General features: G+C 38.2%; 2 protein-coding genes across 2 annotated transcripts in view; one reads left to right on the forward strand and one right to left on the reverse strand.

Moving 5' to 3' along the window:
* NBAS (NBAS subunit of NRZ tethering complex) overlaps nt 1-4,306 on the reverse strand; it is a 182,627-nt gene extending 178,321 nt beyond the window's left edge. Inside the window, exons 1-3 of the mRNA XM_065681650.1 lie at nt 4,145-4,306; nt 699-753; nt 47-83 (exon numbers count right to left, since the gene is read on the reverse strand). Of these exons, the coding sequence (XP_065537722.1) occupies nt 47-83; nt 699-753; nt 4,145-4,291 (239 nt within the window). The 5' untranslated portion in view covers nt 4,292-4,306. The remainder of the gene's footprint in view (nt 1-46; nt 84-698; nt 754-4,144) is intronic.
* A 1,480-nt stretch (nt 4,307-5,786) lies between these two features.
* Nucleotides 5,787-23,959, forward strand: DDX1 (DEAD-box helicase 1). The gene is made up of 26 exons (XM_065681651.1): nt 5,787-5,871; nt 7,659-7,710; nt 8,539-8,602; nt 9,324-9,353; nt 9,604-9,700; nt 10,582-10,629; nt 10,758-10,841; nt 11,735-11,818; nt 12,273-12,349; nt 13,595-13,667; nt 13,784-13,860; nt 14,337-14,451; nt 14,969-15,107; nt 15,980-16,040; nt 16,849-16,947; nt 17,658-17,747; nt 18,270-18,458; nt 19,448-19,499; nt 19,965-20,111; nt 20,734-20,825; nt 21,352-21,424; nt 21,866-21,938; nt 22,061-22,103; nt 22,316-22,411; nt 23,181-23,301; nt 23,639-23,959. The coding sequence occupies exons 1-26, from the start codon at nt 5,856-5,858 to the stop codon at nt 23,767-23,769; spliced, it is 2,223 nt and encodes a 740-aa protein (XP_065537723.1). The 5' UTR covers nt 5,787-5,855; the 3' UTR covers nt 23,770-23,959.
* The last annotated feature ends 263 nt before the right edge of the window (nt 23,960-24,222 follow it).

The following is a 24,222-nucleotide window of genomic DNA, read 5'->3' on the forward strand; positions in this document are numbered from 1 at the left end:
TGTATTACCAAATAAAAATATTAAGCACTACTTTCATCAAACCTACCTGTACCAGATGTACCGAAGCAAAAACAATGCAGGACCTGCAATGGAAAAAAAGAGGCAAAAAAAGAGGCAGCTTTAAACATTCTCCAGCTTACTGCAGAGTCTCAGAAATTTGCACAAAAGAAAAATGTATTAACAGAATAATCTGGCCTTGGCCAATGAATTCTTATATTACAGTAAATGCAAATAGCAGACCAAAAAAATCATCACCTACTTCTGGAAATTCTAAGAGAAAATGCAATTCAGTTACTGCATGAACCAAGTGTTGAACAGCAATGAAATATAATCAGAATGTAAATGTTCCTTATAGAACTAACTAGCAAAGAGCCCCACACAAGAGCTTTTCGGGGAAAAAAACCCAAAAAAACCCAAACCCCTGAAAAACATTTTGTGAAACACAACAGGGCTTCTATACTTCTTAGCCAAACACTCGGTTTATTAGTTTGTCCCAGTAAGTTACTGGAGACAAGAAAACTTACAAAAATGACATAAAAATAACATAGTAATATTGATAATCAGAAAACACCTTCCTGGAAACACATGCAGCGTTTTATTTCTACTACACGCACCACCTTAAAAAGCAGCAGTTGTAAATTTTGCAAGCAATCCATACATTCTCATAAGCCATAAACATAAGACCAAGTCATATTTACCTGTAACTGCTCTAGTGATGATAAACGATGCACCATGTTTTCTATTGCCTCTTGGCTGCAATTAAAGCAATAATGGTTAAACACTTATATATTTTAATTTAAATACAACATTCATACATATATTCACTTACCAAATTTAAGTTGCCTGCTAGCCTACAAACTCCTTTTGTATTTTCTATTATTTGTAACTTCACATAGTGAGTAATTTAACTGCATAAAAGAGGCTATAAAGCCAAATATTTTAAGCGCCAAGATGTAATAAACAAAATGTACTATAGACTGGCTATTGATTCAGCTTTGCCTTTATCTCTGAGTAGTAACAAAAGACATTGACTTCTGATTATGTTCTCCTATAAGGTATATAATCATTCTTTCTGTGCCAAAGTGAATGCCAGATTGATCTGTAATGCCCAGAAATTGAAGCAATTGGCATTCTGCATATTATCCTAATATATAACTGCTAAGCTACATAAAGACTGCTCATGCAAGTTTCAGAATTATTAAGGAAAAAAAAAGGACTTCTGAAGAAATATTCTTTTTATATCAATCGGTACTAGATAAGACAGCCACTTGGATCACCAGCTTTACTCCATACTGCCTCACACAGCCTTTCTAGCAGTCCTGCTCCTCTTAAGGAGGAGCCTCTTAAGGCGGAAGGAACTATGCTCACTATATAAATAAAAGCATTCTCCAAACACAAAGAAATATAAAACAGCATATGCTGTATAGTCTTAGCTATAAGAAGAGGTAAAATTATTTAACAATTAGAAAGTAGGAAAAAGGTATTAAACAGAAGACAAGAAAGATAACCAATAAGGAAACCAAATATTCAAAATAAGCAGTCAAGCCTATTTCACTTTTCTAGTGAAAGCACCACAAACTGAACAATAGAGTACGTAATGAATTAATTTCCTCTTGAGTATAGAATACATAGAGCAGATCATTACTTGTTAACTGAAATATTCAGACCTCTCACTCCAAGTTATAGAGCAGCATACACTGACACTGAAAGACCCAAAAATTTATCAAACTTCCGGAGTATGTCCATGTTAAAAAAAAAAAAAAAATGCAGTCCCAAATTTAAGTTAGAATCATAGAATAGTTAGGGCTGGAAAGGACCTCAAGATCATCTAGTTCCAACCTCCCTGCCATGGGCAGGGACACCTCACACTAAACCATCTGTCCTGGGTTTACCAGGGGGGGTGAGTGGACGAGCTGTGTGGATCGGTTTAAACCACGACACAATCCCACCTAAGTTACTCAAGTAAAGATTAGCAATTTTCCATGCCAAGTTTGCCATCCACAAACAGTCTTTCAAATAATGAGACTGTCATCTCACAGCACATAAGAAACCAACACAGCTGTACTGATAATATTTCAAACTGAGGTTGATCAACCAGGGTATAATAAGGCATTACAGTAAAATAAATGAGAGTATAAATTATTTCTATTATCATAGTACCTCGGGGACAGCTGCAGTTTCCTAGGGAGATTAAAAGCAGAGCTTGTTAAAGTTTTTGGATTTAAGAAAAGCACCCAGTAAAAACCATTTCAAAAAACTGCTTATACCTCTTCAGATTTTTTCTGAATATTCTTTAATGTCCAATTCTGAGCCTAAACTGTAGGCTCCTACACCATTCATCTTAAACCCTTCACAAAGCCCCAAAGACCTAAATTTTGCTTTTTATAGTGTATTCTCAGCACCTCAGCAACAACAATGGCTACCAGATCTGCTGTACTTTCTTAACGCATTCCCATTTGCAAAAACAACTTCAAGTTCTCCTTTGCTAAAACATTCCAGAAATAAAACCTAAGTAACTTTCCTGCTGACAAGCCACCCACTTAGTTTTGGATTTTGGTGCACACCCAGCAAACTTATGGGGAGGTGGGGAGGGAAGAGAGTGTTGGTAAAAGCTCAAAACATTAGATGGCAATGAAAAAAAACCATAGAATCAAGTGATATATTTGATACATTTCAGAAAATATATGGTACTTGTCTACTGGAGAAAAGTTCAGTTTGTCTGTATTCCCTGAACGACTCCATGAGTCCTCCTGACACCTCCGCAACCACTACGTCATTCTTTCTTTCCACTGATCAGCTACTCAGTAATTCCTTTTGTTCTCATTATTCTCATTCCCAAACTATGCATTGTACACAACTGCATCACTACACCGAATACAGGCTGGTTGATTTCTACACCATCTCTTCTCTGTCACTGCATGAGTCCTGTTTTACAACTAGCTTATTCCCCACCCTCACCTCCACCGCCCTGCCCTCAGACTTGGGAAATTCAGTACATGTGAATGAGGATATTAACAGGAACAAAAATTAAAGCTAATTTGAGGGTCCATCTTAAGAAAGACATGCCAGTTTTACCAGTGTCTTGAATATAACAAAACATCACATGCTCACCGCAGAAGTCATTTTCCTATCGTCATAATCACAGTTTTAAGTGCTCAGCATTCTGCAACTAAAAATTAATCATCCCAAATGACATAACAGAAACATAAAGTCAACAGAAACCAGTGACAAGTATTTTTAAGGCCTTGCTTTGTATCCTAGACGACTGCATAGGAAGATATTTAATTTAATTTCCTACTGCAGCATTCAGCTTCCTTTTCCCTTCTGCTGTCCCTCACCTCACTCATTCCAAACCATTCAGCTTTATAAAAACTAAGGCAGAGAGTGTTTTGTGACTTTTTCTGAAACACGTCATTAAATCAGGATTAAAAGAGACAAATGATCTAAAGGGAAAGTCAGTCACCTAAATAACATCACTGTTAAGGCAACTTAAAGCAAACTGAATCATGTTGGCAAAATAATTTGTTTGCCTATGTATGTCAGCATAAAATCCATTTCCCACTAAAACTGCAAAAAGAACACTAGAACTGTCCCTTGGCTACTGACAGTCTCCAGGAAGGGTGTAAATCCAAACAAACAAGTATAGAGAAGGATCTAGTTTTCCTCACACAAGGTAAACTCGATAAAGGCCACGCTTCTACCAGGACAGCTGCCACTGCTTTCAGTACAGCTGTTTCTGGAAATGAGACCAGGATTTCATTACAGCTTCCCTCCTATCAACTCAGTAGTAAAACCAAGTATACATCGTTCACAGTTAATGAGCAGAGAAGGCCCAAGGCACCCCAGGAGGCACAAACCAGGGTGACAAGGCGGGAATTAAGTGACACAAGGCCATGTCAGGAACGGGATGACCGCAGGGGTGTTTCCCGTGATTGCCCCTGCTGCACTGCCCGCTCTTGTGCTCATCAGGAACGGGCAGCCCAATGAGCCTCCCTGGAGGCAACAGCCCGTCCCCGCGGCCTCCATGGCCGGCGGCCTCTCCCAGCCGCTGGCTGCCTTGCCACGGGTCAGCAGGGCGCATCCCCGCCAGCGCCGACGTGGCCGGTCAACACCCAGCACCCCGCCATGCAGCGGCGACACACACCTGCACCTCGGTCTCTGGAGGCCACTCGGTGTTAACCAGGAGGTCGTACAGAATATTCTCCTCCTCGTCCTCCTCACCGGCACCAGCCATCACTTTCCCTCTCGGCGCTAGTTCTCCGCGCTCCCCGCCGCCGACGGCGGCGGCCATGCTGGCCTGTCCCCTCCCACCCTGCGCCGCAGCGGCGACGGTACCCGGCGAAGGCCAAATTAGTGACATCCTGCCGCTCAGTGCGGCCCGCAGTATTTAATTATCCCAGCGCTGCCGCCGGCTGCGACTCATCTCACCGCGAGGCGAGAGGCCTTCTCCTTCCCTGCCCGACGGGCTTTGAGCCCTGAAAGGGTGACCTTGAAGCTGAGGGCAAGGGAGCGAGGCTGAAGAGCCTTCAATGGCTGAAGAGCCCCCTCAATGGGGGCTGCATCTGCAGAAACACAGAATCATACATTCAGCACAGTTGGAAAAGACCTTTCAAATCATCGAGTCCAACCATTAACCTAGCACTGCCAAGTCCACTATGTCACTAAGGGCCTCATCTACACGGTTTTTGAACACTTCCAGGGATGGTGATTCTACCTCTTCCCTGGGCAGCCTGTTCCAATGCCTGGTCACCCTCTCAGTGAAGAAATTTCCTAATATTCAATCTAAACCTCCCCTGGAACAACTTGAGGCCATTTCTTCTTGTCCTGTTGCTTGTTAGTTGGGAGAAGAGACCAACCCCAACTTCTCTCCATTCTCCTTTCATGTAGTTGTAGAGAGGGATAAGGTCCCCCCTGAGCCTTCTCCAAACTAAACAACCCCAGTTCCCTCAGCCATTCCTCCTCAGACTTGTGCTCCAGTCCCTTCACCAGCTTTGTTTCTCTTCTCTTGGGCATACTACAGCAACTCAGTACTTCTCCTGTAGATCATTGATAAAGATATTAAACAACACTGGCCCTAATACCGAGCCCTGAGGGACACCACTAGTGACCAGTCACCAACAAGATGTGACACCGTTTACCACCACTCTTTGGGCTCTGCCATCCAGCCAGTATCCAATCCAGCAAAGAATATACCTCTCCATGTCATGAGCAGCCAGTTTCTGCAGGAGAACGCTGTGGGAGACAGTGTTACACAGTCTATCCCTCATCAACCAGACATGTCACCTTGTCATAGGAGATCAGGCTGGTCAAGCAGGGCCTGCCCTTCATGAATCCATGCTGACTGGGCGTGATCACTGTTTTCCCACATGTGCTTTGTAATCTTACTTAGGATCTTCTGCTCCATGACCCTCCCCAGTGCAAACACACATTTTGTGTTTAAAACATAAGTAACCCTGGGTGCAAATTCGACTGCCTTTTGTGACTTTTCTGCCTGAAGCCACAGCTACAAGGCCCAGCACCAAAGACTCACAGAATCAAGTAGTTTGGAAAAGACCAATAAGATCATCAGGTCATGCTCAAGCTTTGATTTGCAGGGGAGAAAAAATACACCGGGTTCAGAAAGCTGATAAAATCGTGAGCGGGTGACCAGAGTGGACCCTAAAAACCCGGAAACATAACAAAAGTAATTCCTCCTTCGCTTCTGCCCTTGCTGTATTGTGTAGCCTGTGCCAAAGGGCGCACAAAGGGCCGGAACGCACGGAGCGCTACCTTTTCCTCCCTCCCGGCGCCATATAAGCCGCGGACACGGTCGGCGCCTGCGCTCTGTCGGTTGTGGGGTTTGTCGTTGTGCGAAGATGGCGGCTTTTTCGGGTACGTGTTGCCTGGGTGGACTGGGGCTGTTGGCTGTGCCGCCGGCCGGGAATCACAGGGAGAGCCCTTTCGATTCTGGACGTGCCGGCGCCTTCCGAGGCTGGCGGTTCTGGGTCCTGCCGCGGCGGACGGGCCCTGTCAGCGCAGCACGCAGCTTGTCGGGCCTGCCCCGGTGCGGACCCGCAGTGGTGTGATGTACCACGTAGCAGGCTTAAGGTCGGGAGTGGGGAGGTGTAGGTGATCTTCACTGCTCTTCGTGCTTTTGCAGGCCTTCCGAAGCAGTTACCTAGTCGGTTTGCGGGTTTTAGTATGTATATGTGTATGCATTTGCAAATGATACTGCTGATATGTTAGACTCGCTCCTCGGGTTTACTAGTTCCTAAAACAGGAGGAGCATCGTAACTGGCTAATACCTGCATTTTATAGAAGTAGCAATATAAACTGCAGTCTAAAACCTTAATGTTAAAGGTGGGAACATAAATGTTTGTGTTTCCCCCCCTCCCCGCACATTTATTCAGACATAGACAACGAGTCAACGTTAGAGTACTGTAAAGTTTTAATGTATGTGAGGGTTTTAATTTGTTTCTTACGAGTTCCGTGCCAGTGTTTGATCAAAACCAAAAAGTGTTTGAATTGCACTATGTGAGCTGGAAGAATATTAAAAATGGGGAAAAAAATAATGTAGGGATTTAAGTATAATTTGCAGTCAATAGCTACTTTTTATTGCTATCGCAATACTTTCTGCTTATGTGGATTGTACAGTTTTGTAAGAGTTTAGGCTAACACTTGAAAATATTAAAGCTTTCTGAAATCATGTTAGAAATATGTTTCTTATAACATGTGTTATAGCAAATGGAGGAACAATTTTTGACTGCGTGCATCCATATATCTCAATAGGTCTTTCTGTATATGTGAAACCCAGAATGTGGCAGTGTGTAAAAGCTTCCTTTAGAAAGGTGCATACTTATATTTTAATTGACTTTGAGTAACTCTATGCATCAGAAAAGATAACTAGCAGTTAAATTCTTGTTTTGATGGTATAATCGTTTGGGTTGATCAGGATCTATTTTACTCTTGCCCTTATTGCAAGAGTATTTCCTTTTTAAATAAATAGATTTTGTTTATCAACATACAAACATTACTATTTTGTGGCTTGTGGCTTCATATTTAACTTGTGTCTGTGACCATCAGACCTTAATACAGGTTTGCCAGAAGAGGGGGATCTAAAAACCCTTTCAAAATCAAAGTGTTGTCTAGTTAATATATGCACTGTCAGTGTGTAAGGCAAGATGTAGTCAAAAGAAAAATGAGCATCTAAAATTTCAGTCCTTATATGGTACAGTTTTTTCCCTTTTTTTTTTTTTTCTTAACTGTTTCCATCTCAGCTATGGAGACAGGATATTTGTGATTAACAAAGTCTTCTCTGTTGTCTGCGTAGGCAATTTCCTTAAATATGCAAAGAGAAGTACCGTGCCCTTGAAATGGTACTCAGTTCCGGTGTGTTTGCTTTGCTGCTTTGTCAGCACCTGCCTGTGTGCTGAGTATATGCCTGACTTAACTCTGCTATAAATGGGGAGAACTGTCAAAACTGTATGTGGGGAAAGATTAATGTTTCTTGTCTATCATTTGGAGTTCTATAGAGAAGGTTGCATATGCTGGGGTTTTTTGGTTGTTTGGTTGTGTTTTTTTGTTACTTTTTTCTGTAGTTGGAACTCTTGACACTTGGAAATCTTTTAGGCTATGTTGAGGTAAATAGCACCGCTTGTTACTTTTTTGTTGTTTTACAGAAATGGGTGTTATGCCTGAGATAGCTCAAGCAGTGGAGGAGATGGACTGGCTGTAAGTAGAAATGCATTTGAGCCTTGCAAAATCTAATTTGCCTTTCAGTGTAATATGACATGCTTCTTAAAATAGCTCTGCTGTCACATTAAACAAAGCAGATAAGTGTTTTCCTTTAACCGTCATTGCATCTTACGCACTTTTTTTAGTGTGAATGGCTGAAGAACACAAATTGTGACGGCAGTGGTAACATCTAAACTTGGCAAAGGAAAGCTTGACTGCTTATACTTCACTGTTGTTTGATAAAAGCCTCTTTGCTTCTGCCTCTGTGCTACTAGTTTGTTTATTATGTTTATTATGTATTGTGGTATTATTGGATGAAATGTTGTATAATTGATGCTAGCTTCATAAATGTTTTCGAGAGTGTGGCCTGAATTTGTGTTCTTCAAACTTGATGCTTGGCGTCACTCTTCTACAAAAGTAATTCTTCCTGGCTTTAGTTACTGGTTTGTCTAACATATTTGACTTCAGAGCTTGTTTGGAATTGTCATTCAGAATTTTATCAGTATGCAAATCTTAGTGTATGTAGCTTTCCAGTTCTGAATAGGAATTTTGTAAATGAAGACTGTGTAAGTGGCTTTAAAAGGGAAGCATAGTGATGTAGCCTTGTCGAGGTGTGGCTGAATCCACTGCATCCACTAGTTGCTTTCTATCAGAGTACCTCTCCTTGTAAATGGAATCTGTTTCACTTCCTTAGCTGCAAGCCAGGAAGAATAACATTTACCTGTTAATTTCCATTTTGTAGATGACCATGTTGGGTGCCTATATAGGCAAAAATCCTTTCTGTACTGGTAACATCAGTTTTTGTTAATGTGTTCTTTCCTGCAGTCTTCCTACAGATATCCAGGCAGAATCCATCCCACTGATCTTGGGAGGTGGTGATGTACTTATGGTATGTATGTGGGATAGCCCTATTCCTAGAAAACCTGTGTGTTTCACTTGTTTGTGTAGTCAATTCCCTTCTTTCCAGAAAGGTCCATAGTTAGTCTAGGTTTACTGTCCTTCTTCTTTAGAAAGTATATTTATATTATTTAGCTAAAAACCTCTTTGAGTTCCTGATGTGTTTCCAGTTTTTCATGCAGATGGGATTTAGTATTTTTAGGCTTTATTTTTAGACTACTTGACAGTCATGGCCACATGAATGAGAGCAATTTGATTTCATCTGCTCTCCTTTCTGTTGTAAATATCTGACATAGATTTGCATGGAACATAAGTAATACTCCCTAAACAAATGCACCATTACTGATAACCTTGAAAATGACAGATTAGTATGCTTTGTTAATCATATCTTTGGTAGATCTCCATATTCTCGATTCCATAACCAAGTAACAGTTCCTATAATCTTCTGTGGTGCTTCCAGAAATCAGACATACATAGATAGTTTTTCTGGTGGACTCTGGTAGCCTTTTTTAAAAAATTTTGAAGTGTATTGTAAAGGTTTTCTGTATTTAACACTCGCCTCTAATTAGTGTGAAGCAATAGCATTACTCTCCAATGTTTTCTGTATGATGCCAAAGTAACAGTAAACTTAGTTTACTGAAATAAAACTGTAGAACAGGCCTTCTAGTCCAAGTTGTAACTCTGGTTAAACTCTTAATATTTTCTCCCTATAGGCTGCTGAAACAGGGAGTGGAAAAACTGGTGTAAGTAATCAAATTTAAATTAGCAGAAAATCTTTTAAGTGGTGAGAGGTGGTATGTTTGTGCATGTGTAAATACAAAGAGAATATGCATGTATGTGTTTATGTAGTTAAGCAGTATTAATAGTCTTTACGAACGTGTAGGCATGTTTTAAAGTGTTTCGGGCTGTGAGTATTGTACTTGAAAATTAGGCTGACTGTGTATCTTTAAATATCCATAAAAATTGTGGAATGAAAATAGTTTTCCATTTTAGGCTTTTAGCATTCCAGTTATCCAGATTGTTTATGAAACATTGAAGGACCAGATGGAAGGCAAGAAAGGGAAAGCAACTATTAAAACTGGTGGGGCAGGTAAGTTTTCATATGTCACACTCCTCAAGTTTGGAGCACTGTTATTTCATGTCAATTCTGTTGCCTCTTAAAGTTAATCTAACTTGCCATTAGATAAGTGTTTTTTCTGTAATTTGACATAATGTAAATAGAATATCATCACCCCTGACTTTAAAACAGCAAATATAAATTTACTGGTGGGGTCACAGAAAGAAACAGGACCCTGTGGAGAAGGACTTGGGGGTGTTGGTTGATGAGAAACTTAACATGAGCTGGCAGTGTGTGCTTGCAGCCCAGAAAGTCAACTGTATCCTGGGCTGCATCAAAAGAAGCTTCCTTAGTAATCCTAATTGAAATGGTATCTAGTATTTAAAAAAAAAAAAATCTTAATATTGTGGAACCTGTAGGTTTCATTGCAACATATTATTTGGCATATGAAAAATAAAGTCAGAAACTGTATGTGTGTGTATCTTAGCTCTTCATTAGTGACCTATTAACTGATACCCTGAAAAATGCATTAATGTAAAATTGAAACAGAAATAACAAATACATGTTGGATTTATTGCTCTTAATGTAGTCTTGGGTATTTTCTAGCTGGATTTGATTGTGATTATGTAGAACTCTGGTTTACTTCTTAAATGTCTTAATTTCCAGTAGTATTTTTAAATAACTTAATCTCTGCTAAACATTCATGGAACACCTTTGCATTTTTCATCTGTGTCTCTCCTTCAAGCTGTAAGCATTCATTTTCACCTCAGCTTTTAAACAAATACGTGTCCCCAGAAAATTAAGCCAAACACTGTAGAGCCAACGTGAACTTCAGATTTGAGTATTCCAGGCTTAGCTTGTTGGTTTAATGCATTTATAAGTTGTTGTGTTTTTTTTATGTCTTCCAAACTTAGTGCTCAATAAATGGCAAATGAACCCATATGATAGAGGATCAGCTTTTGGTGAGTTATCCCAGTGTTCACTTGGTAATGTTCATTTGATGGAAAAATAAACTAGAACAAAGTATGCATGAAAATTTCTTTTAAAAGCAGTTAGAATTTCTTTAACTGAAAACTTTTATAATTCTCAGCGATTGGATCAGATGGTCTGTGTTGTCAAAGCAGAGAGATAAAAGAATGGCATGGATGCAGAGCAACTAGAGGTGTGACCAAAGGTAGGTATAAAATTATGTGCTTTGGAGACTTCTAGAAGTTTCAGCTGATACGACCTACTTTTCATCTGTTGTAAATGTAGGTGGTTGCATGTAAAACTTAATATCCATCTGAGCAAATATGCCATTACTCTATGTATTGCTGGCAGGAGACTTTGGGATGACAAATACGCACCTTTTTCCTGATACGGGATTAAGCCAGAGGAGACGATCATAACTAATTTTCATTAGAATGCATTTTATTAAAGTGTTACTAATAGGAAAATAGCTACTCATACAGTACTTTCGGTTGTTTCCTTGCACACTTGACAGACACCTGCATGCACAAATTTCACAGTTATATGGTTGGAGCAGCAGTTGAGAGGCCAACCATAACTATTTACTTGGAAGTAGAGTCATACTGATACTCTAGTGGTTCTAGATAGGTGTTCAGAAAGACTATCGAACAGCCTCATTTGGTCCGGTGTGCAGATAATCCTGTAGTCTGTCTGTACGTAGAAGACAGTTGGATGTGGTTCAAGTTACAAAGCTAGTTGTTGATGCTGTTTTGCATGCTTGTGGTCTTGTACTGATTTGGCAGACCACTGGTGTTCTATCAGTTCTTGTGGATTCAGTAGAACCACTGGTCTCTCTAGCTTATCACTCCTTTGGAGCCTTTCATGCACTACCTCTCCTCTCAGCATGTACTTTTTTTATTGCTTGCTCTTTGATAATCTGTTTCTTCATTACATACATAGGTACCTAGAGAATCTTTTCACACTAACACAGTAGGGGATTTTATGGCACTTCCAGAAGGGGTGGAAATGCTTGTGTAATCTTGGAAGAAGCCAAACTGAACCACCTTGAAACTGAATTGAAATTTAGGTGGTTTCAAATTTTTTCTTTCTCTTTTAAAGGGAAGTACTACTATGAGGTTTCTTGTCATGACCAAGGCTTGTGCAGAGTTGGTTGGTCAACTATGCAGGCTTCGCTTGATTTGGGTGAGTTTCCTTCAGAGGAAGAATCCTGTAGACAGTTTTTCTGTTCACAAGGAATGGTTAAAGTCCTTTAGTGTTGCAGAGGATGGGCTCCTGAGGAAGGATACCAGTATTGGGGAGTTGAAAACACCTTTATGTTCTTCCTGCAAGAGGAGATCTGCTTAGGTGTCAGCAATGTTTCTTGTCTCAAGTGACTATTGCCCTTTTATTTCAGTTTTTTTAATGAAGGTGACTGAAAACTGGTAAAATCAGAAAATGTGTTGGTACAAAAATACTAGTTTAGCATGTATGAAAGCTACAAGTATTCAATGCTATGCTGTTGGTCTTGGGTTTTTGCTGCTTGGGGTTTTTTTGGTTACATTTTATAGTGTTAGAGGTTTTGGTTGACAGTACAAAGACGAGAAAACATAACCTGTTAACTAGAAGATAAAAAACTTGTCCTTTGTCTTGTCTTCAGGCACTGATAAATTTGGCTTTGGCTTTGGTGGCACTGGTAAGAAATCTCACAACAAGCAATTTGACAGCTATGGTGAGGTAAGCTTGAATTGCATATTGATAGAAATATTAAGCATTTTGCATGTTGGTTCTGTGCTGTAACAATCAACTGTCTTTTGTAATAGTGCTTACTTTTAAGGGAATGTCACTGGGCAAAAATACCATGAAACATTGAACATTTTGGGGTAGAAACACAGCAACAGACCTAACAGAATTGGTTTATCAGCTTGAAGCTTATGACTGTGGCTAGACTGCAAATATATTGACTCTTATTTGCAAGATAAACCTTTTCTGCATGTTATAGGTTGGAAGTTAACTGATCTCTTGGATTTATTTCTTGACTCATTTCAGCCTTAGCTTGCATAACACCATACCATCTGTATACACTGGTGACTGTCTAAGTGAGGGCATCATATCCTGCTTACTGGTAGTCGAAGAAGTCGCACAACTCCAATATGTCAAAATGCACACTTAATGCTAATAAGATGTTATGCTCTGTATTTCTGGCTCTTGAGTTGGGTTTGTCATTAGAACTGTCACCTAAATGACACTTCTGAAAATGTCTACCGGAAATATCTGTGGCGTTTTTTGTGTAGTGTGCCAATCAGAGTTCAGATGTTTAAGCATAATTCATATAAATATGAATGATACAGCCAAAACTTAAATGTTTGTGGCATTAATGAACTCTCAATGCCATAAAACTTGAACTTTTATGGTTATTGTAGGTTTTTATAGTAGTGACTTCTGTGCTGTTGAATTAGAAGCATTTTATATTATAGATTTTATTGAATAATTGTGCATTGAACAGATTTCAAGATATTTAAATGAAGTCTTCAAGTATACATAAGATGCATATAGTACCTTCTGCAAGAGTTAAGAATTTTGTGTAGTCAAAACACGTTCCTTTTACCGAGCTTGGTGCTCTAAGCTTAGATTTGCGTTGTCTAGTAAATGCCCGATTAAAGCGCTTTTCCATAAGGCAGAGCTCTTCCAGGTAAATGACTTAAATTTATCACTGTCAAAGTGTTGGGCTTTAAAGTAAGTTTAAAGCAGCAACAAATGTTTAAGTATCAAAGATAAATAGGGCAGTTTACTGAAGATTTGTAATGAAATAAAAGTGCGCATGCTACTTACAGTGGTATCGTTGGAATAAATTGAAATTCTCAAAAATTAACATTTAGTAAGAAGTGGGAACTGTAAAAGTTGATAGAATCTAAGCGCTTAGTTTTCTTAATATAATGAACACTAAAATGTCTTAGCTTCGCAAACTTCTCTTTGTTACAGGAATTCACTATGCATGATACAATTGGGTGTTTTCTAGACATAGATAAAGGACAAATAAAATTTTCCAAAAATGGTAAGTTTTATTCACTTTCTTCTTTAGAATTTTATTGGGATGCTTACACTAGGGGGAGGGGTAGGGAGGGAAACGCAAACACGGGTGGAGTCTGACTGAACTAACCCTGCTTTCAGGGAAGGACCTTGGCCTTGCATTCGAAATCCCACCACACATAAGGAACCAAGCGCTTTTTGCAGCCTGTGTACTAAAGGTAACTTAGGAATATCACAGATGTGTAAGAGCATGAGTATTGTTTTAGTTTTGGTAATCAACTACTTGTGTATAAAATTTGCATGGATAACCAGTTCCTAATACCAGTGCTAACTTGCCTGTATCAAACTTCAGTGTACTTCAACAGGTATAAGCAAATAACTTGCAAGTGCCAGAATTCCGTTTTTTTCATTCTCAAGTCTAATATTACAGAAGAATAGTAGTACTCCTTTCTGGAGTTTACATGGATTCGTAAATTTTGCAATAATCTTATGTAGAAGAATTTTAGGAGCTATAGCCCATACAGAATGTCTGGTAGGTTTTAGATGACTTGGGGAAGCGGAATATGTAAGATAGGAGAAAATTCCATCTTTCCCTCCTTAACTAGCTGGTTCCTCGTGGGGTAATTAATTATGGAGTTGTTTCTCATGTGGTCTCTTGAACCTGTCTGTATGACACAACTTTGTTGATATCTAGAATGCTGAACTGAAATTCAATTTTGGTGAAGAAGATTTCAAGTTTCCACCAAAAGATGGCTATATTGGTCTCTGCAAGGCTCCAGATGGTAATGTTGTAAAGTCACAACACTCAGGTGGGTTAGATTTTTAAACTTCCCTTGGTTCTGTATCAGACTGTGTTACACAACATCTCTTGGTCACTTCATTTGCTTCATTACTACTGCATTCAAAGTCTTAACAGTAATCTTACTAGCAGCAAAATTAGTGGGGTTTTTTTAAGTATTCCAAATTGTCTTCATCTCAGACCACAAGTAGTCTAACATTCTGAATTTAGAAATGCATCAGATAAAAAGAGAAGCTCAGCTCAGTTACAAGGCAGTGTCATATTAAAAATAAGCGTGTATGTGTTTAAGCTGTGCAATAAAATGAATTATTCTGCATGGCCAGTATACCCACTATTATGGCAAGATTTGCTTGTAATCTTTGAATATTAATCTGAAGCTTTTCATAACTGAGTAATAGCATCACCTTTTAATGGAGCATATAGAATCACGAGGTATTAGATGATTCGTAGAAAATACAAGTTTGTTTCCAGTAAAAAATTCCAGTATAGGAATGTAGTTTATATTAATGGCCTGTTTTTTCACTCAGGAAATGCACAGGTGGTTCAAACACAGAACCTTCCAAATGCTCCAAAAGCATTGATTGTAGAACCGTCAAGAGAGCTGGCAGAACAAACTTTGAACAATGTGAAGCAGTTCAAAAAATACGTTGATAATCCCAAATTAAGGTAACAATGCAATTTCTTATAATTGCGTGTATGGTATTGTCAATGGACATGACTTCATGGTAGGGGGTTGGGGTGTTCCACTTTGTAGCTAAGTGGACCTTCATCTGCAGTGCTACCGATGGTAACCTCAGTAATGTCTGCTACCAACTAACCTTCTGACTTTTCAGCTACAGTCAGACTAGTTAGGGGCTTTTTGATGTGTTTCATCTGTGGGCTACATATTTCTGGTGTGACAAATCTTTTATTTCCTCAGATTATCAAAGGTGTATCATACTTACTGTTTTTAATTAGTGTGTTTGCAGGACAAATGTTTCAGTGATTAGGATGGTGATGCAGTTCTGAAACTGACTTCTCTAGGAGCTGCTTCAGTCTAAAGTTGTTTCTCTTTTGACTGTGCTTATAAAACTTAAGCAAGGGTATCTATATCCAAAACTGCATTCATTTACAAGAGTGTTTTTAGTAGAATTGCATGGGAGTAGCGACGGGGAAGGGCAAGCTACACTGTGAGATTTATTTAGCTTACTATTATTTGGATGTCTATCTTTCGAGAATACGGGAAACTTACTAATTTGCATTTCAGATTTTTAAGAAATAGATTCTTTAAGATTCAGGTGGTTAAGGCATTAGAGTTTAATACAACAGCAATAAAGTAATCAAAATCAAATACAATTTGTTAACAAAATTTTCACTTCTTGAATTAAAATACACTACATATGAAGGGACCAATTTATTTTTTTTCCCTGGTCTTCGTAAAATTACTGTTCAGAGCTGTTAATCATAAGCTACTAACCAAGGATCTTCAGGCAGATGTTTATCATAGCTCTTCAATATAATAAATTGACAAATGTCAAAATCTGTTGATGTAATTTTAGGGAACTGTTGATTATTGGTGGGGTTGCTGCAAGAGATCAACTCTCTGTGCTGGAACAAGGAGTAAGTTGATTTTTTGATCATATCATTTAATACTTTGGGTTAAGAATAACTTGTTAAATAATAGTAGTTGTACTTCTTTTAACTCATGTAAACCTGATAAGAGCTTTCTATCAACTGCATTTTCTATTTATCTAGCATTTGTTACTTTACGTCCGTGGCAATTGTCAGTCCAAATGCTTACAGAGCTTGGTCAAATTCTGTAGTAGCCTGAGTGCTGAGAATTCTAAAGGTGTAATTTTTTTTTGCCATTTGTCCTTAACTGACAAGACAGATGGTTTTCCTATTTTGCTCCATGTTTTGTGTGAATGAAACTGGTCTGTGATTGTCAGTCAGCTTGCACTGCAGACCAGTCCTACATAGAAGGAGCTGGTCTAGCTTCAGCAGGATGGGATGTACAATCAATTCAGTCATGCTGTAGAGATAGCTTCTCCTTTTTTTAATTGACTTATTTTTGAAAGTGAGACCGTGTCACTGTTGATAAGTTTCTTCAGTGATTCTAGCTGCCAAAATACAAGTTTTCTCCTTCAAGCTTGAACTGGAAGATTGCTCGCTTGAAGACTGTGAAAATTTTATTGGGTAACTATCCAAAGTAACTTGGAAATTGTCCTTGATTTGCATGTGATGGTGGGAGTGGAGATCAGATGACCTCGAGAGATGTTTCTAACCCAAGTTACTTTAGGATTCTGTGAATTTATAATTAATCGATAATAGGGCATCATACTGATAATTATCTCATCATCTTAAATTTAAACAAATCTTCTAATGCTTCTAGTTATGGGACCAATTCATGCTCTTATATATTTCATAGGTGGATATTGTCGTTGGAACTCCTGGAAGACTAGATGACTTGGTCTCAACGGGAAAGCTTAATTTATCTCAAGTTAGATTCCTGGTTCTGGATGAAGCTGTATGTATAGAACTAAGTGATAATTAAGTTCGCCTCTTAAATGCAATATGACATTTCCTAAAAGAGTCAGTGAAATGTTGTTTTAGAGCATTTGGTGCTTTAGTGGAGTAACAGTTAGCTACCTACAGGCTGTTCCACGTTAATCTTATTGTTTATAACCATAATAACCTATGCATTCTCTCTCCTTGTAGCCTCTCTGGTAAAGCTGTCCATTGCTTTTTCTGACAGAGAAATATACTTCAGGCTATATTCACAAGGTAGTGAAGTATGTCCCTGTCACTGTGCAGGGAGCTTCATAGGACAAAGATGAGATGAGCATTTTTGATTACCCAGCAGGTCTTGAAGCCAATGAATGTTGTAGTCAACATGCTGTAAAATGAGTGCCTCTCTCTCTGATCTGTTATAGTACTACTGAATATTCAACAAAGATTAACTGCTTTGGGGTATTAGCTAGGAGAAGCTGCTGAGGCAGATGGTCATTAACTTGTGAAGCACAGCAGCTGTACTTGTAAATACTCCACATTTTTGCTTTTCCTGTTTTTTTTTGTTGTTCCTCCCTTCCTTGGTAATAAAATCGAAGTCAGGCATTGACCTGTCCAGCTAGTTAAAAGAGATTTTTGAGATTACAAATATATTGCTTTTTTAGCTCAAGTTTATAAACTGAGAAATAAGAATAGCAGCTTTATTTCTGCTATTTTATTCCCATGTAGGATGGCCTTCTCCTCCAAGGTTATTCAGATTTCATAAACAGGATCCACAGTCAAATTCCTCAAATAACTTCAGATGGAAAGAGACTTCAGGTATAAAATTTATCCATGGCTTTTGTGTTTTGGGGTGGGTTGTTTTGGGGGAGATTTTTTTCATGTGGCTTGCACTATTTTCAGTTGTTGACTATTACATGGTATGGAGCATGCTTCTTTGAAGTAGAGTTTGTTATATCTCTTGTCCAAAACTAACATGTTCATTGGGTTTGGTAATCGTGAGTATGTATTTTTAGGATTTTAGACATAAAAGCCCAGTGTTTTAGCAGTATTTGAGCTATTTAAATGTAAACACATCTGAAAAATCTTGATTTATCAGCTCTCAGTAATTCAGCTGTCTTCCTCTTAAATAATTGGATTTTTGTAAGAGAATAGTTAAGTAATTTATTTTGTCTTGGCTTTTGTCAGCTGGGTGGTTCCTGTGATGAGGAAAGGAAGTCAGGGACTCTTTTTGTTGTGCTACATTATGCTATTCAATTATATAACATTCTTCAGTTCTGCTGTCACTTTTTTTGCTGGGAGAATCTGATATTTATCCATCTGGCTTATTTTTCTTCTCAGGTGATTGTGTGCTCTGCCACACTACACTCTTTTGATGTGAAAAAACTATCTGAAAAAATCATGCATTTTCCTACCTGGGTTGATTTGAAAGGAGAAGATTCTGTCCCTGAAACTGTACACCATGTAGTTGTGCCTGTAAATCCAAAAGCTGACAAACTCTGGGAAAGACTTGGCAAAAATCATATTAGAGTAAGTGGTCTATATGCGAAAATTATTTTAGTTGGGGTCTAATGTTGTATGATCTTTGCCAGCTGTTGAAACAGCTTGGTGTATCTGAAATGGTTTTGTTCCATGATAGTCAGCGTCGTAACGTTGGTGATGTTGTAACACTGTTTATGAACAGCTTGGTCTTACAAACATGAGTCAAGAAGATCTTGATAGAGCAACATTCTGATTTTTATTAGAGAAGAAGGGGACCACACTGCTTTTTAACTCATTTTGCAGTAATGGTCTGTGGCCTAACTGTAGTTAATACCTGTCTTTCCTGATTGAGCAGGGGAAGTAAGCCTTCCGATAGATAATTCTGTAAACTAGTTTTGTCTCTAACTTATGTGAGATGAGCAATTTTTAGGGGGATGGATTTCACCTTGGACCACAGTTGAGACTAGTTCTAAATTAACCTGACACCTATTCATGTGATGTTGTGGTAGTTTATGCCTTTAGTTCTGAATTACCTGGGACTGTGATTTCATTCTCAGTAACTCTTACACAGTTTAACAAGTAGGTCTTCTTAACACCTCATCTCTGGAAATTCCCTTTGTTAGGTTTGCTAGAGCCATTTCATTAGATCTTAACATGAATTTATTTCTCATGGGGTTAAGCTTTATATCCGATTCAGCCTAGTTTAGGGAAAAAGATAGGGAGCAACTGTGTGTATGATTTATCTATTTATAGTACACTGTTTTGTGGTGATTTTTTAATTTATCATGTCAGTTAAAAGTGGTTTGTGTCCAGAGTCTGTATAAATAACTTTGTTTTGTGATCAAGTTTCATGTGCTTAAACTCAAGACTTTTCATTAGCTAAAAGCAGATTAGGTTGTCTGGTGGGAGAGCAGGATGCTAAGGTTACTTTTGATGTAATTTCTTGCTAGTTACAAATTAATGGAGTCAGGTATTTCCTCTGTGAAGTATGGACCAGTTACTTCAGAGGTGGTTTTTTTTGTTTGTTTTTTTCCTAGACTGATGAAGTACATGCAAAAGACAATACACGACCTGGTGCTAACACTCCAGGTAATCAGCAACAATAGTGAAGTACTAGCTTGTGAAATAATAATTTGTAAATGTTATGAAGTAAAGCTAAATTATAGTAGATAGCAGCCTTGAGTCAAGTTTCTCCAAGTCTTTATTTCTACATTTCTGTAGTTTTGAAGAGAAATGTTTCTGTAATCGGGAGAGAGTAAGGGGGGCGATAGAAAAGGACTTGACTCTGTATTTTGCAAGTATGTAAACAAGCTTGTTTGGTGTGTGGAGGTAACCTGAAACTTCTGAGTGGTTTTGTTCTTTCTGTATTACATTGGAGTGGGAAGAGCATGGTGGAGGAAAAGAAAAAAAAAAAGACAATGTAGGTTTAGCTCACTTGCTCTGCTGATAAAAGTTTAACTGTTTACTGAAAGGCTAGAGGAAACTTAACTGTGTGCAAAGGCTCATCATATTTTTAAACAATTTGAATGAAATAACTTCCTTACTTTTGCTTAGAAATGTGGTCTGAAGCTATTAAAATTCTAAAAGGAGAATACACTGTTCGGGCAATTAAAGAACACAAGATGGACCAAGCCATTATCTTCTGCAGGACTAAAATAGATTGTGATAATATGGAGCAGTACTTTATACAACAGGGTGGAGGTAAGACTGACCTTCCTCCCCTCCTCCCCGCCCCATCCCCCAGACTTATTCTGCTTACTTTTCTGTTTATCCCAAAGCCAAAATCATGATAGAGGTCACCACTATTTGGACAAAACACAAATAAAATTGTGCTTAATTTTTTCATCATACTGACTGGGCATAAAAGTCAGGGTTTTGTATTGGGGAGCTGCAGGGGTGCCCTTTGTGGGAGGAGGGTTGTTGTTAGGGGCAGGGGACACGGGAAGAAATGTCTGTGTATGACAGTACATATAAGGACACACAGAAGAAATGTGAGAGAAAGCACAAGGGGACACTGAAAGGGGGCATGTGAGAAGGATGTAGACACATTTGGAGAACCAAGGGAAATTTAGACTAGGAAGAAGTGAGGAGACATGTTTACACAGACCTTCTCTTGGGAGGGTGGAAGAAAAGGTGCTTGTTATAATTATTTTGCTTTTCGTTAATGCCTGTGTCAGTAACTAGAAGTTTATGTTAATTGCTAATAAATTCAGTGAAATTCCTGCATTGAAACCTTTTCCCATAACATCTTTTATTTCCAGTTCTGTGTAGGGATGTGTCATAACATTTATATGATGTTATTAATGCATAGCAACTCTTTCAGGCCCTGATAGGAAGGGACATCAGTTCTCATGTGTCTGTCTGCATGGTGACAGAAAACCTCAAGAAAGAAAGCAAAACCTGGAAAGATTTAAGGTAATGCAGCAGATTGTTGAAGGCATTTCCCTCATTTCCTGATATCTGAAATCATATGTTACTTTTTGTTGCTAGTTCTCAGTTTAAATTAAATTGTGAGGTGCCATTTCTTTAGGTGGAAATTTATACTGCTGGTCAGCATGACCACTGAACTTTCACAGAGAGGAGAGGTGGTCTTACTTTAAAAAAAAAAAATAGCTGATTTTAAGCTCTGTAGCAGATTACATTGGTTTTTAAAGTCTTGTGATCTTGAATATTTAAATGTTACTTAAATATTAGTTTGGTTTGAAGCCATTCATTGATTTATACTTTCCTTATGTTGTTTGGGGAAAAATATCAAGATGTAAATTAACTTGGGTGTTAATGTTCGAAAGCACTGTTACGCTGTGGAAGAGCTTTATGTGAAATGTCCCTAAATGTACAGAGATGCTTCAAGGTGAATCAAATGTGAAGGACTGCTGTTTCATTGCCTGGGATTTTATTTGGTTTATTTAGCACAACACTTCTTTACATCTCTCTTTCATAGAGAGGAGATGTCCGTTTCTTGATCTGCACAGATGTTGCTGCTAGAGGAATTGATATTCATGGTGTTCCATATGGTAAGATCTAACTTTTAAACTAAGCTATTGAATTGCATACAACTTCAATATGTTTGCAGTCCTGAGCACTAGTTAAAATATGTATATGACTTACAGCTTCATTTTTAAAAAGTTTTAGATGTTAAAGGCTTGAAACAGACAACTTTGATTGTTCGCCAGACCTTCTCAAATACCTGATGATTTGTGTTGTTGGGGATTCTTCATTTGTTTTTACATTCTTGTCAAAAAATAATTATGGAGAAAACAGTTTTGTAGTGGACGCCTGAAACATAGATACTATAGGTGATGGTTGTAATAGCCCATGCACATATTTTGTGATCTAAGAGGGATTGCAGCAAAATCATTTTATTTTAGGTGTCTGGTCTGTGACAATATTTTATGAATATTGTCAGAATATTTTTCAAAAAATCTTTTATTCTCTGTGGATTGTATCTTACACAGTTATCAACGTCACACTCCCTGATGAAAAACAGAACTACGTTCATCGAATTGGGAGAGTAGGCAGAGCTGAGAGGTATGTATGTGTTTAGAGTAGCCGCCATGTTTTCTTTTTTCATTATTATCATTTGTTGGTTCAGAAGTTGGCAGCATTTAGTGAAATAATTTTTCTTTCTCTGTTCTTCCCTAATGTTTCAGGATGGGTTTGGCAATCTCCCTTGTGGCAAAAGAGAAAGAAAAGGTAATAATTGAACAGAGGTTGTTTATTGAAGTGCTGTCCACAGTTAACAATCTGACTTTTAATATCCTGCATTGGAAAATTGCTTGTTGGTTCTCGCTTAAAAGAAAGAGAATTTAAGTAGGTATCTGAATTCTTTTTCATGCTGTAATTAATCGAAGTGGATGTATTGTACCATTTCACAAAATTTACAAGTTGTTTTCCTTTATTTCTAGGTTTGGTATCATGTATGCAGTAGTCGTGGAAAAGGGTGTTATAATACTAGACTGAAGGAAGAAGGAGGTTGTACCATATGGTACAATGAGATGCAGGTAAATATTTTGCTTAACTAGAACATTCCTATTCCTCTAAAAGACTCATTTAGCTGTGTAGTAGAAATACAAAGCTAGTTTGGAGTGGTTGTAACCTTTGATTCCATTTGAAGAAAAAATTGGAAAACTTTGGAAGTTACACTTCCTATAAGAGATGTCTTTAATTATAAAAAGCTTATTTCCATATCCTCAGCCAATTCTGTTGGAGACTTATTTTTCAGCTTCTGTATTCCTAATCAAATGCTACTAAAGTTACAGGATGTTAGTTGCACATTAGATGGCTTGTTTAGATGGCTTGTTGCAAAATTGTGGCTTAAAACTTGCTCCTCTAACCTGGAAATAGTATGTCACTTATGTATGTTTTCACAGGGAGTTGTATGCCAAGTATAAATACTTGTTAAATTCACAGCAGCTTCCTCTCTTTCTGCATGAAAGAAGAGTGAATGATGTATCATCTGTGGTAAAATAAGCTTGGACTATGAGCTCTTTATTATAGCCCCACTTACATAAGCAGGGTAGTATGTAAAATAAAGGTTTATAGGTATGGTAAAAACATACTGAAGGTGGAAATGAACTTGTGTAGTCCATTTGAGGAAAAAGAAATGCATTGGTCTCTAGTGTCTGCAATCAAGTTGTTTTCAAGTTGTATAGTTCCTGTTGAAGCTATTTGAATGTGACTGTTCAGAGCAGTAGTCTGACTGAAGTCTTGGACCATGAGAGCCATTGACAGTACTTTAAGACTTCCTTTTTATGTGTGTGTGTTTTTCAGTTGCTGGGGGAGATTGAAGAACACTTAAACTGCACTATTGCCCAAGTTGAACCAGACATAAAAGTACCAGTAGATGATTTTGATGGGAAAGTTACATATGGGCAGAAAAGAGCTCTGGGTGGTAAGGAATTAATGTGCTTTTGGGTTACCTTGCTATGCAATGCTCAGTTTCGTAGTTGTCTGCTGTATAACTACAGAATGATTAAAAAAACTTGTCTTCTGCATTTGTCACATACAGCCTATGGGTTGCAAGTGACTAAAGTGCTTGTATGCCTGTGGTTTTGCTTTGTTCTGTTTGAGGTTTTTGGTTTGTTGGGTTTTTTTTTTTTGTTTGTTTGGTTTTTTTTTTTTACAAGTTAACAAAGTTAATTTAACTTTCTGAATGACTATGATTAAGTATTATTCTGCTGTGAAAAACTGCTTTGAACACATCATTTAGATTGGGTCTCTTTTGGCAGGTGGACTGTATAAAGGCCATGTGGATATTCTGGCACCCACAGTACAAGAGTTGGCTGCCCTTGAAAAGGAGGCTCAGACATCTTTCTTGCATCTTGGCTATCTTCCTAACCAGCTGTTCAGAACATTCTGATGTGCCCCACTTGAGACAAGGCTTGAGTTAATAAATGTTTTGCCCTGCAAATACAAAACTCCCATCCTGAGTAGCAGTAGTTATAAAAATACTAAAATTAAATATACTTCTTGCATGATGAACAGAGTGTTCAGCATTGTTAATGCTGTTAGCTGTTGTCTTGATACAATAAAACAAGTCAAAGATTGAATACTTTAGTCTTTTGCTCTTTTGCCTTGCCTTGAGGACTTATTTGCAGAACCATTCTTTGCATAGCTTTTTGATTTACTGAAAATACAAGTATAGTTACATTTAGAAGAAGAACAGTTTCTTTGCAGTATATATGTTAAAATTACTTAACTAGCTTTGTACTTTTATTTTTAATGCAGGATGGAGGACTTTTTGTAGGTGCATCCATATTTAGATAGCTGTTAAAGATACTGACAGAAAAAAACCCAAAACACAATTTCCTGA

The sequence above is a fragment of the Lathamus discolor genome, chromosome 5 (genome assembly GCF_037157495.1).
Source record: "Lathamus discolor isolate bLatDis1 chromosome 5, bLatDis1.hap1, whole genome shotgun sequence".
Taxonomy (NCBI): Eukaryota; Metazoa; Chordata; class Aves; order Psittaciformes; family Psittacidae; genus Lathamus; species Lathamus discolor.